This window comes from Monodelphis domestica, chromosome 6, assembly GCF_027887165.1.
Source record: "Monodelphis domestica isolate mMonDom1 chromosome 6, mMonDom1.pri, whole genome shotgun sequence".
In the NCBI taxonomy this organism is placed as follows: Eukaryota; Metazoa; Chordata; class Mammalia; order Didelphimorphia; family Didelphidae; genus Monodelphis; species Monodelphis domestica.
This window is the reverse complement of record NC_077232.1, coordinates 279,010,474-279,024,341: the sequence shown is the minus strand read 5'-3', so window position 1 is coordinate 279,024,341 and position 13,868 is coordinate 279,010,474. Positions and strand designations below refer to the sequence as shown.

Genomic DNA, 13,868 nt, shown 5'->3' with positions numbered 1-13,868 from the left:
CTGACAAAGCCGAAGTAAAAATAGATCTAGTAAAAAAGCAGTATAGACAATAAGGAAATATCAGTACTCAACATGTATGCACCAAATGGCATAGCATCCAAATTTCTAAAGGAGAAACTAGTTGAGCTCAAGGATGAAATAGATAGAAAAACTATACTAGTGGGACACCTGAACCTTCCTCTATCAGAACTAGATAAATCAAACCAAACAATAAATAAAAAAGAGGTAAAAGAAGTAAATGAAATCTTAGAAAAATTAGGATTAGTAGATATTTGGAGAACAATAAATAGGAATAAAAAGGAATACACCTTCTTTTCAGCAGCATATGGTACATTCATAAAGATTGACTATGTACTAGGGCATAAAAACATTGCAAACAAGTACAAAAGAGCAGAAATAATAAATTCAACCTCCTCAAACCACAATGCAATAAAAATAATAATTACTAAGGGTACATGGAGAGGCAAATCAAAAATTAGTTGAAAATTAAACAATATGATTCTATAATATCAGTTAGTTAAAGAACAAATCATAGAAATAATTAATAATTTCATTGAAGAAAATGACAATGATGAGACATCCTTTCAAAATCTATGGGATACAGCCAAAGCAGTACTCAGGGGGAAATTTATATCCTTGAGTTCATATATTAATAAACTAGGGAGGGCAGAGGGCAATGAATTGGGCATGCAAATTAAAAAACTAGAAAGTAAACAAATTAAAAATCCTCAGATGAAAACTATTTTGGAGATCCTAAAACTCAAAGGAGAAACTAATAAAATTGAAAGTCAAAGAACTATTGATTTAATAAGTAAGACTAAAAGCTGGTACTTGGAAAAAACCAAATAAAACAGACAAAGTACTGGCCAATCTAATTTTAAAAAGGAAAGAAAATCAAATTGACAGTATCCAAGATGAAAAGGGAGACCTCACCTCTAATAAAGAGGAATTTAAGGCAATCATTAAAAATTATTATGCCCAATTATATGGCAATAAATGTGGCAATATAGGTGACATGGATGAATATTTATGAAAATATAAATTGCCTACACTAACAGAGGAAGAAATAGAATACCTAAGCAACCCCACATTAGAAAAAGAAATTGAACAAACCATCAAAGAACTCCCTAAGAAAAAATCCTCGGGACCAGATGGATTCACAAATGAATTCTATCAAACACTGAAAGAACAACTAATCCCAATATTATATAAATTAGTGGACAGAACAAGCAAAGAAGGAGTTCTACCAAATTCCTTTTATGACACAAATATGGTACTGATTCCAAAGCCAGGCAGGTCAAAAACAGAGAAAGAAAACTATAGACCAATCTCCTTAATGAACAGAGATGCAAAAACCTTGAAGAGAATACTAGCAAAAAGACCCACCAAGTCATCATGAGAGCTATGCATTATGACCAGGTAGGATTTATACCAGGAATGCAAGGATGGTTCAATATTAGGAAAACCATCCACATAATTGACCTTATTAACAAGCAAACCAACAAAAATCACATGGTTATGTCAATAGATGCAGAAAAAGCCTTTGAGAAAATACAACACTCATTCCTATTGAAAACACTAGGAAGCATAATAATAGAAGGGAAAGGCCTATCTAAAACCATCAGCCAACATCATCTGCAATGGGGATAAACTAGAAGCCTTCCCAATAAGATCAGGAGTGAAACAAGGATGCTCATTATCACCTCTATTATTTAACATTGTAATAGAAATACTAGCTGTAGCAATTAGAGGAGAAAAAGAAATTGAAGGTATTAAAATAGGCAATGAGGAGACCAAGCTATCACTCTTTGTAGATGATATGATGGTCTACTTAAAGAATCCTAGAGAATCAACTAAAAAGCTGGTGGAAATAATCATCAACTTTAGCAAGGTTGCAGTATATAGAATAAACCCATATAAGTTATCAGCATTTCTATATATTTCCAATACATCTCAGTAGCAAGAATTAGAAAGACAAATTCCATTTAAAATCACCCTAGACAATATAAAATACTTAGGAATCTATCTACCTAGACAAACACAGGACCTATATGAACACAACTACAACACTCTCCACACAATTAAAACTAGATCTAAACAATTGGAAAAACATTGATTGCTCATGGGTGGGATGAGCTAACATAATAAAAATGACAATCCTACCCAAATTAATTTGCTTATTTAGTGCCATGCCCACTTAACTTCCAAAAGACTTTTTTACTGAATTAGAAAAAACTATAACTAAGTTCATTTGGAAGAACAAAAGATCAAGGATATCCAGGGAAATCATGAAAAAAAATGCAAAGGAAGGAGGACTTGCAGTCCCAGATCTCAAACTATACTTTAAAGCTGTGGTCATCAAAACAATATGGTACTGGCTAAGAGACAGAAAGGAGGATCAGTGGAATAGACTTGGGGTAAGTGACCTCAGCAAGAAAGTCTATGATAAGCCCAAAGATCCCAGCTTTTGGGACCAAAATCCATTATTTGATAAAAACCGCTGGGAAAATTAAAAGACAGTATGGGAGAGATTAAGTTTGGATCAACATCTCACACCCTACACCAAGATAAACTCAGAATGGGTGAATGACTTGAATATAAAGAAGGAAGCTATAAGTAAATTATGTGAACACAGAATAGTATACATGTCAGATCTTTGGGAAAAGAAAGATTTTAAGACCAAGCAAGAGTTGGAAAAAAATCACAAAATGTAAAATAAACAATTTTGATTACATCAAATTGAAAAGTTTTTGTACAAACAAAACTAATGCAGCCAAAATTAGAAAGAAGGGAAGCATCAAATTGGGAAACAATCTTAATAACAAAAACCTCTGTCAAAGGTCTTATTACTCAGTTTTATAAAGAGCTAAATCATTTGTACAAAAAAATCAAGCCATTTTCTAATTGATAAATTGGCAAGTGACATGAATAGACAATTTTCAGTCAAAGAAATCAAAATTATTAATAAGGACATGAAAAGGTGTTCTAAATCTCTTATAATCAGAGAGATACAAATCAAAACAACTCTGAGGTACAACCTCACACATAGCAGATTGGCTAACATGACAGCAAAGGAAAGTAATGAATGTTGGAGGGCATGTGGCAAAATTAGGACATTAATTTTTTGCTTGTGGAGTTGTGAACTGATCTAACCATTCTGGAGAGCAATTTGGAATTATGCCCAAAGGGCACTAAAAGATTGTCTGCCCTTTGATCCAGCTACATCACTGCTGCATTTGTATCCTAAACAGATAATAAGGAAACAGACTTGTCCAAGAATATTCATAGCTGCACTCTTGGTGGTGGCAAAAAATTGGAAAATGAGGGGATGCCCTTCAATTGGAGAATGGCTGAACAAATTGTGGTATATGTTGGTGATGGAATACTACTGTGCTCAAAGGAATAATAAAGTGGAGGAATTCCATGGAGACTGGAACAACCTCCAGGAAGTGATGCATAACGAAAGGAGCAGAACCAGGAGAACATTGTACACAGAGACTGATACACTGTGGTACAATCGAATGTAATGGACTTCTCCATTAGTGGCAATGCAGTGATCCTGAACTATCCGGAGGGATCTAAGAGAAAGAACAATATCCACATTCAGAGGAAAAATTGTGGGAGTAGAAACACCGAAGAAAAACAACTGCTTGAATACATGGATAAGGTTGGGGATGTAGACTCTAAATGAACATCCTAGTGCAAACAACAACATGGAAATAGGTTCTGATCAAGGACACATGTAATATCCAGTGGAATTGCTCATCAGCTATGAGAAGGGGTGAGAGGAGGGGAGGGAGGAAAATAATATGTTTCTTATAACCAAGGAATAATGTTCTAAATTGACTAAATAAAATTTTCAAGGAAAAAATAAATAGTTTTTTAATTTGATTCTCAAAAAAAAAGAAAAGAAATGAAATGAAATTCATCTTCAAAATTTATCACATCAAAATAAGGAGGAAAGTAAGCCCTGAAGTCTTAGCTAAGGGCACTGATCCTCATATCCACCAATATCAAAAAAGGAACAACAAATATAGAATCAATAGACACTGAAAAATCTATTCTGATGTGGTCTCTTAAAGGAAGATGACAGCAGAATCTATAGTTTATGATATAGGCAAAGGCTGGATACTCTAGAAAATTTCTGAATAATCAATAAAACTATAGTAATGACCCTAACAGAAGTTAGCTTTTTGCGGGGAGAGGCTTAAGCTCTTTGAATGACTGCTCTAAAGATAGAATGGACCTTACAGGTTATCTAGTCCTATCCCTTATTTTATAGCTAAGAAATCTTAAGAGATTTAGCAGAATTAAATGACTTGCCTTTGGTCTCATAGGCAAAAGTAGAATTTCAAGTGATTAGTGTCTTGGGGAACTGAGAGAATTTCACCTCTGGAAAATCTCTATCCTTGTTTTGTAGTTAGATTTTGATTATCTTGGTAAAGTCATTTTTTCATGCTTATATCTTAGGAATTTGATTTAAAATCAATGTACTCCAAAATTGGAGCCAATGCCAAAGTTTCACAACCAACCATCTATCTACACCCTTGTGACAATTGGGGTATGATGGCTACAGGAAACAAATGTCTTTGTCATCATCAGATGACCCTCAAGAGGAACAAAAGACATGTGGCTTATTCCTCCAACTGAACCTTTGGTTGTATATAAATGTCACATGATAATAAGGTCAGCTGTAATTCTAGGATCTAGTTAATTCATTTTATAGATGAGGAAACTGAGGCTCAAAGAGGTTAACTGGCTTGCCCATAGTCACATGGAAAGTAAGTGTCAGTGCTGGGATTTTAATATGCATGTCCTCAGACTCTAGAGCCTGAGTTGTTCAAAGTCTCAAGTTGGTATTAGTTTTTACAAAATGGAGACCATGTCAGTTTCTTCACCCCAAAAATGAAGGTTAGATTGAATTCTGAGGTTTTTTTGGTTGTAAAATTCAGATTCCTCTTTCTCCCCTTGTCTTCAACTCACATCCCCCAGATATTTTCCCTCAACTTCTTCTTCACCTCTATCTCAAAGGTAGTTCTTTTACCTTGACAAAGTAAACTCCTGTACCAGCACAAGTGATGCTTTCCATCTCATTTACTCCAGTGGATGGGTATCCCCATTTATCCCTACTTTTTCACTAATCTTCAATCACTATTTACTGGCTGCTTCCCCAGTACTCACATGCATGCTCACGTCTTCCTTTCTCCTCAAAGAATACTCACTTGGTTCATCCATCCATATTAGCTCTTGTTCTATATCTCTCCTTTCTTCTATGACTCAACTTCTTAAGGACTATTTACAAATAGTGACTACTCCTTCTCTCACTTACTTTTTAATTGTTTGCAGTCTGACTTTTCTCCAGTTACCAATGAGATCTCTCTCTCTCTCTCTCTCTCTCTCTCTCTCTCTCTCTCTCTCTCTCTCTCTCTCTCTCTCGCTTGTCCTTACCTTCTGTCATAGAATCTATATACTAAGTATCCACTCTAAAGCAGATGAGCATTAAGGGCTAGGCATTTGGGAATAAGTGATTTACCCAAGGTCACACATCTAAGAAATATCTGAGACCAGATTTGAACCCAGGTTGTCCAGACTCCTCAGTGACCTCTTAATTGCCACATTTAATGGCATTTTCTCAGTTCTCTTCCTTGCTGAACTCTCAGCAGCCTTCGACATTATTGATCGCCTTATTGTTATCTCTCCCTTCTCCTTTTCACCACACCATTCTGTCCTAGTTCTCCTCATACTGATCTGACCAGACCACTCCTTCTAAATCTCTTTTAATAGATTTATATTCTAGTCAGGCTTGCTAACCATAAATATCCTCCAAGGCTCTGTCCTCTTCATCCAGTCTTATTCCTCTATGCCAGTGATGGCACACCTATGGCACTGGTGTCAAATATGGCATGCATCCACCTGCACCCCCCTCCCCAGTTTGTTACTAGAAAGGCAGAGGGACTCAGATGGAGCTGCTCCCTCCCCCTCTCCACTGTTTCTGACAACATTTTTTTCACATCTCCCACCCCTCTGCTCAGCAGCCCAATGGGAAAACACAGTGGGTAAGGTGGGCAGCTCACAAGTGATAGAGCTAGAGGGGAGCAAAGCATTCCAGACACTCCCCTTCCCCTCTACACTTGCAGAGGGCATTCCTCACTTCACCCACCTCTCTACCCAGCAGCCTAATGGGAGTACCTTATCCCTCCCCTGTGTGGAGTAAGGGTGGGTCAGGGTACACCTGGCACTGGGGGGCGGGGGGCATGGCACATAGTCTCTGGGGGATTGGGGTGAAGGTTGGGCCCAGCACTCCATATCTAAAAGGTTCACCATCACTGCTCTATACTATTTCACTTGTGATATCAGCCTCCATGCTATTAGGTCCTTAGTCAGACAGACATTTATTTATTAAGGTTCTATTATTGCTAAGGATTGTCCCAAAGATTTATGAGAGAAACAAATTTACCTCTCAAGGTCAGGGTGATCTAATTTAAAGGCAAACAAAAGCAGACACTCTGCCATGCATATGACCTTTGCCTCATAGATAAATCATTTTACCTTTAAACTTTTCTGAAAGGAAAATTGAATACATAGCTACCACAAAAGTAAACAATGATAATCCATTAAACTCTTCAGGCCAGGTGTGAGAGTTCAACAAAATGTATTGACATTTGCCCCAAAACAATAAAGTTCTGACTGAATTCAAATACTGCCTCAGACACTTATAGTTGTGTGAACTTGAGCAGTCACTCTGCCTCATTTTCTTCACATACAAAATGGGGAGACTTTTTTAGCTTAGAATTTCTGATTTGCGGTTAGTGTAAAGCCAGTTGTGCAAGTCTGGAACCAATATGTTAAACCCCCAGGACCAAAGATTGCCTAAGGAAAAGAAAATTGGCCTAGATCAGAAAAACAAAGCTGGTTCACACCTCTGTGCCAATCACTATTGGGATTGGGGACATGAGTATCCTTGGCACTTCTAGTATAGGCAAGATAGGGAGACTGAGTCTCAAAAAAAATTTGGTTTGCCATTTTTCCAACTGAGTGAGACAACTTGCATTGAGGCTATGCTGAATTCACTAAGCAATTTTGTTAATCCACTCACTTGTCCAAAATGAAATCAATCATCTTTTCCCCAAATCCACCAGGCTCTCTAACTTCCTTTCTGTTCTCAAAGATGCCCCTTTCCTTCCAGTCATCCACTGGTTCAAGCTCTATCATGCTCAGGTCTTCCTTAGTCCTCACCTACTCACCTACCTAATCAGTTGTCCAGTTTTGTCTGTCTCAGGTTTGTGGCATCTCTTCCCTCCCTTGTATTCAGCCTCTTTGCTCCATTCACAGGGCCCTAGTTCATGCCCTAATCACTTCTCTCTCAAGGCAATGCAATAATCTCCTAACATCTCCTGGCCTCAAGTGCTAAGGGCTTTGCCCTTGGCTAAGTCAAACAGGTAGGAAAAGGAGTAAGAGAAGAAATAATGCTGACTGTCAGATACTGTGCTAAAGGCTTTATAATTATTATCTCATTTGATCTTTATAACAACCTGTTATATGTAAGCCAAAGCTGTGATTAATAAGCTAAAGCTGTAATATGTAAGTTAAAGCTGTTATATGAAACCTATTTTGTAGATGGTTGTTTAGGGGGCTAAACTATTGCGTAGGTGGTGATAAACATCCTGAAGCAGTTTGTTACAACCCTTATTTATTTATAGGAGAGGTAGGATAGTAAACCGAAGGCAGGAAAAGGATATTCTATCTCCAGATCTTACGCTAATCTTAAAACCTAAATCCTATACTAAAAAATATCTAAATAAACCCCCCAAATCTGATTTCTTTGCAATGTCTTCTTGTCCGCCAAAGCAGACCTCCTTAAACTTATTCTCCGCTATCTTAAAGAATTTTTTCCTATCTAACTAAGCTATACTAATAGATGAACATTTAATTGATAATGAACTCAACTGAAACCCCAAAGCTGCCAGAAGCCAACTGCCAGAAAGTCCTCTTGACAGAGAGCGAACCTGAACAGTTAGACTGGTGCCTGCTACATGCTTTACAAATGCTCAATGCTTGATTGAACTAAAGCAGCTTTATGACAAGGAATGCCTTTCTCACAGGCACAATAACCACATACATTAGGTTAAGCAGGTCCTCACCAGTAACCTGGCTCCACAGGAAGGCTGTCTAGCACATTGAGGTCTTTCTTGAATCCTTTGTGGTAGCAAAGTGTGTTGGGTTTTTTTTTTTTTTTAAAAGACTCACCTAAGGAACAACTAGGTAGTCCAGTGGATAGAGACTCCCTATACATCTAGAATAAGGAGGACCTAGATTCAAATCTTCCTAGCTATGAGATCCTGAGCAAATCACTTCTCTCTTACCACTCTTCTGCCTTGGAACTTATCAATTCTAAGACAAAAGGTAAGGGTTCTTTTTCATTTTCACTTTTAAATAACTAATCCTAAAACAGAAGGTAAGGATTTAAAAAAGAAAAGAAGAGGAAAAAAATGGAAAAGGCTCACCTATAGGTGTATGGTCCCACTTCTTCCACACGAGGGTCCTCGCCTTGGAGGATTTCATCTGGATTTGTGACATTGAAGAAATAGAACTGCATATAGACTGGCGGAGGTGGGTTTTCCCAGGAGTCAAAGGCCTCTGTACCATTCTTTAATACAATATTCTGGGGAAGGGAAGAAAAATGGAGTTTTACAGTATTTGCAGACTAGGTCGGCTAAAAGTAGCAAGAGAAAAAAATCTTCCCCATAGTGACCACCTGAGCTTAACATGTTGATATGTGTCTGATATATGAATGTCTTATATACACACTTGTTGGCTAAACCACTTATTTTCTTAAAATAGTGAACTTAGTAACCATCAACAAAACATTCAGGTCAGTAAGATCAGGAGGACCTGGGTTCAAATATGGCCTCAGACATTTCTAGCTATGTGACCCTGGACAAGCCACTTAACCCTAATTGCCAAGCCCATACCAATCAAGAGTATCAATTCTAAGACAGAAGGTAAAGGTTTTTTAAGAATTTAAATAAACAAATGAGAATTAAAAAAAAAAACTACACTTAAAATCATAAATACCTCTTATTTTTAGGTTAAAAAAAATCCAACTCTTACCTTTCACCCACAGTCACATAGCTACAAAGTGTCTTGATTTGAACCCAGGACCTCCTATCCCCAGACCTAACTCCCTATGCAATGAGCCATCTAGCTGTCCCCTTATGGTTTGGTTGTTATGTGCACATTAATTGTGTATGGGGTGCTCAGGGAGGAGTAACATCTTTGGTATGGAGGGCTTGTCGTGCCCTCCTAGGGCAGCTCTCCAGCCTCTGACCCTCACCTGACACCCAGCTCTCACTTGTGGCTCTAGTAGCTGCTAGCATGTGGCAGCGGCCACACCCCGAGCAACAGCTTCGACAGGCCGGCTAAACCTTGTGAGGGTAGCCATCGGGTTGTTGTGGACCCCTGGTGAACTAGGACTTTGCTCACCCAGCATGTGAAGACTGCTTCAGCGGAACAGACGGAAGAAACCAACAAGAAGGTTCAACGGCTGAGAGGGCGACCCAGCAAAGCACTGTGGAGTGCTCATGGCGTGTTGGAGCACAAAAGACAACACGGCCATCCAATGCATCTGAGGAAGTCTCCAGGTGTAACGACTTTTCGTGCCACTGGACCCAGGCTTCCAATGCCGAGAGAGTGGGACTGTCTCTGTGCATCAACTTTTCCACTTAAATCTCCTTCACGCACAAGTATCTTTGTGCACAAAAATGCACAAAGACAATCGTCATCCTCGGTTACCAAGAGACTACTACCAATTGTGACAAGATAGCAATAAAAAACACCTACTTGTTTCTATATCCTTCCCTACTACTCCTCTATATTACTTTTCACTTTTTACTTCTATAAGTGTTACTGCCATAGTTATGATCAGTGTAAACCCTTTTTGCTCAAATTCTATAAATCTCTGCTCTTCTTCAATTTATAATTGCCTTTTCAAATCTCTTTGCATCTTCATAGTTGTCATTTCTATGATGCAGCATTACATTACATCCATACATCCATACAACACCATGTGTTCCACTCCTCCAGTGGCTAAACACTGATATGAATCATTTCCAGATTTTTGCTATTACAATAACACTGCTAAAAATATTTGTGTCAGATAAATAGGGTTTTTTTTTCCTGAAACTTTATAGAGCATTTTACTAATTAGAGCATTACTAAGCCAATTCTTAGAATAAATCTGTGAGATAGGTACCATGGGAATTATTTCCATTTTATTGATGAGAAAACTGAGACCACATAGGTTATAAACCAGATAATGGTCCAAGTATCAAAATTATCCATAAAAGCATAAGAAAAGTTTTGTATGACTACCATGTTTTTCCCCCCAAAAGACCAAGGTTGACTTCTTTTACATCAAAAACAATGATGTGAAAGGTCATGGGAAACAGCTCCAGCTCTCCACATAAACTCCAGTCAAAATCTGAAAGCGCAACAATAAGGAAAAATAAGCATAACTCTTTCAGAATCAGGCCAAAAGACAGCCAGATACTGTTAGAGACTGGGAGAGAGATTCTATCACTCACAGGGAAGTCATGCTAATTCCTTTTTTCTGAAATTTGGCTATTTACATTCTCTATTTCCTGTTCTGGTTATCTGCATTTTTCATATTTTTGTAAATATTTATTCATTTCATTTATCAGTTTTGTTTAGCATGGAATTAGGTAAAATTGTTCCTAATAAATTCCTTTTAAGAAAAAAACAGAACTTAAAAAGGAACTAATTTAATCCAAGAGAATTGCTGAGCTAAAGAACAAATTGGAAAAACAATTGGTAATTTCATCTAAGAAAATGACATTGATGAGATTTCCATAGCACTTTATCAATTTTATATCATTTTACATATTATTATATACATACAATACTATTATATATACCATTTTATATCATTTGGTTCTCCCAACCACCTTGCAAGGTAGTCTTATTATCAGTATTCTCATTTTACAGATAAGAAAACTGAATCTGAGAAGTATTAAGGTACTGACCAGAGGGTCACATAGCTCCTATTTGAGGCAGGATTTGAACTCATTCCTTTCTGATTCCAAGTCATTGTTCAGTCATGCCATCTATGTCTTTGTGACCCAATTTGATGTTTCCTTGGCAAAGATACTGGAGAGGTTTGCCATTTTCTTCTCCAGATCATTTTACAAATATGGAAACTGAGGCACACAAGATTAAATGACTTGCCCAGTGTCACATGGCTATTAAGTGTCCTAAGCCAGATTTGAAATCATGTCTTCCTGACTCTAGGTCTGGCACACTATCCAGTGTACCACCTAGCTGCTATATACCAGACCCATACAGCTAATAAGTATGTGGGATAGAATTTGAACTCAGCTCTTCCTAACTCCAAGTTCAGCACACCCTTGTACCACCTAGTTTGGGGGCAACAATGAGAAAGACAACATAAAACTTCTAGGATGCAGTCAAAGCAGCTGTGAGGAGGAAAGATATTTCTAACTACTTTTAAAAGAAATATTTTTAGGTCATGAAATATTTACCAATTACATATAAAAAAGTAGCAATCATTGAAAAAATTTTTGAGTTTGAAATTCTCTTTCTCCCTCCTGCCATTCCCCACTCTTTGAGAAATCAACCAATTTGATATCAGTTATATATATATGTATATATATATATGAAGTCATGCAATATATTATTTCCACATTGTCTATGTTACACAAGACAAAACAAACTAAACAAAATAATAAAAGTAAAGGTTGTTTTTTTTTTTAAGTCTGCTTCATTCTGTACTCAGAGTTCATCAGTTCTCTCTCTGGAAGTGAATGGCATTTTTCATCATGGATCCTGTGGAATTATCTTAGATCACTGGATTGATCAGAGTGGCTAAGTCTTTCAAAGTTGATCATTCTTACAACATTGCTGTTACTGTATATATACTGTATATATTCTGGTTCTGCATGAGTTTATATTCTAAGGACTTTCAACAACAAAAGAGAAAGAATAGGGGGCAGCTGGGTGGCTCAGTGGATTGAGAGTCAGGCCTAGAGGCGGGAGGTCTTCGGTTCTAGGTTCAAATCTGGCTTCAGACACTTCCCAGTTGTGTGACCCTGGGCAAGTAGTCACTTGACCCTCATTGCCTAGCTCTTACCATTCTTCTGCCTTGGAACCAATACACCGTATTGATTCTAAGATGGAAGGTAAGGGTTTAAAAAATATAATAAAGAAAGAATAGACCTATGAATGAGACATACAACTAATAAAATCAGATTTTAGCAAACAGAGCTCAGAGCAAATCACCTCACCTGACTCCTTGAGCAAGGCAAACAAAGCTAGCCAGCTTTCCTCTCACCAGGACTCTACACCATCTAATTCTACATCAACATTTCTTCCTTTACAGCAAAACATCTGTAAAAACCTCTTTCCCTTTTCAAGTTTTCTATTTCAAGCCAAAGAGAGAAATAGAACCAGTGATTTCTGAGATACTTCATTTCTCTTCTCTAAGTTATACTGAAGGACAATAGCTGGAACTTCAGTCTTTTTCACCCAATCAAAAGCAAATAGCCAAAGCCTTTTGGTCAGCAGCTACAACCAATTTCCTTTTTTTTGATCCCTTGCTGGGTCTTCTAATCCTACCAGTTTATAACTCACAAAACTCTCAGACACAGTCCCTGTACTTTCAGTGGCTTAAATCAGAATCTCCTGGAACTACTAACATTAATTTCACCCTTTGAAACCAAGAGTTCTTACTGAATCATTTCTCAGCCTCCAAGTAAATCATATGATTTTTCGTTTTTTGAAGTTTTACCCTCCTAATTCAAAACATTTACCTGAAAATCAATTGAGGAATCATAATGCCCTGCAACTCCTACCATTAATCGGTTCTCAAAACAGTGTTCTAAATAGGCTTTTTTTCACTCTCATATCAATTTTTAATAGGAAAGTTTTAAAAAATATATTAGGCATTTATTATCAGGAAGTACATTAAGTGTTTTATAATTTTTATCTCATTGATCTTTACAGTATCCTTGGAAAGTAGGCGCTATTATTATCTTCATTTTACAGTTGAAGAATTGAGGCAGAAAGAGATTAAGTGGCTCACCTAGAGTCATGCAAATAATAAGACAACATCTGAATTCAGGTGGTATTGTCTCTACAGAGGGTGCTCTATTTCCTAAGGTTCCAAGATGCCTCTTTCTCGGAGCTTTTAAACCAAAAGCATTAAACAAGTCCCTCTGTTGTTATATGTTGTCAGCAATTCTCTTGAGTCAGCTGAAAAAGATTAAACAGTTCCCATATGATTTTGTGTTCATTTTTTTAAATCTATAAAACATTTGGTTTTCTAAGTCAATGTGAAACCTGTAAGGATTCTTATGTATAGTTTAGTAGTCTCTATTTCATTTTGAATTTAACACAACTGCTTTAAACCATCACACCTAACATAAAAATGAGGCATCACCCTACATCTTTTATAAATTGATTTAAAATTTTATATGTATAAAATAGTTTGCTTTCTGACCCAAACTGCACACATTTTTTTCTGACAGGTGCATTTCTTTACATGCATATTTTAGCAATTTTTTATTAACCAGAGTTCTTATATGAAAAAATATGCCCTTTATCAGAGGATTTAAATTCCTTTTATTTATGCAAAACTATTCTTTATAAAACTGTTCCACATGACAGGGCAATACCTTATTTCTATAACTATAATGGTGGGCAATCATTAGATCCCTACAGCACAATCTGTGGAATGGTGTAGAGCTAAACTGATCCTTTCTGCTGGGCTGTGTATATTCTAGCTTAGTGTTAAAAGACTTCATGCTTTGAAATAAGAAAGCAAACTGTCTACT

At 37.0% G+C, this 13,868-nt stretch overlaps 1 protein-coding gene across 1 annotated transcript in view; it reads right to left on the bottom strand.

Moving 5' to 3' along the window:
- The window catches only part of SCARB2 (scavenger receptor class B member 2), an 89,907-nt gene that overhangs the window by 51,860 nt on the left and 24,179 nt on the right, over window positions 1-13,868 (bottom strand). Inside the window, exon 2 of the mRNA XM_056803288.1 lies at window positions 8,505-8,662. Within this exon, the coding sequence (XP_056659266.1) occupies window positions 8,505-8,662 (158 nt within the window). The remainder of the gene's footprint in view (window positions 1-8,504; window positions 8,663-13,868) is intronic.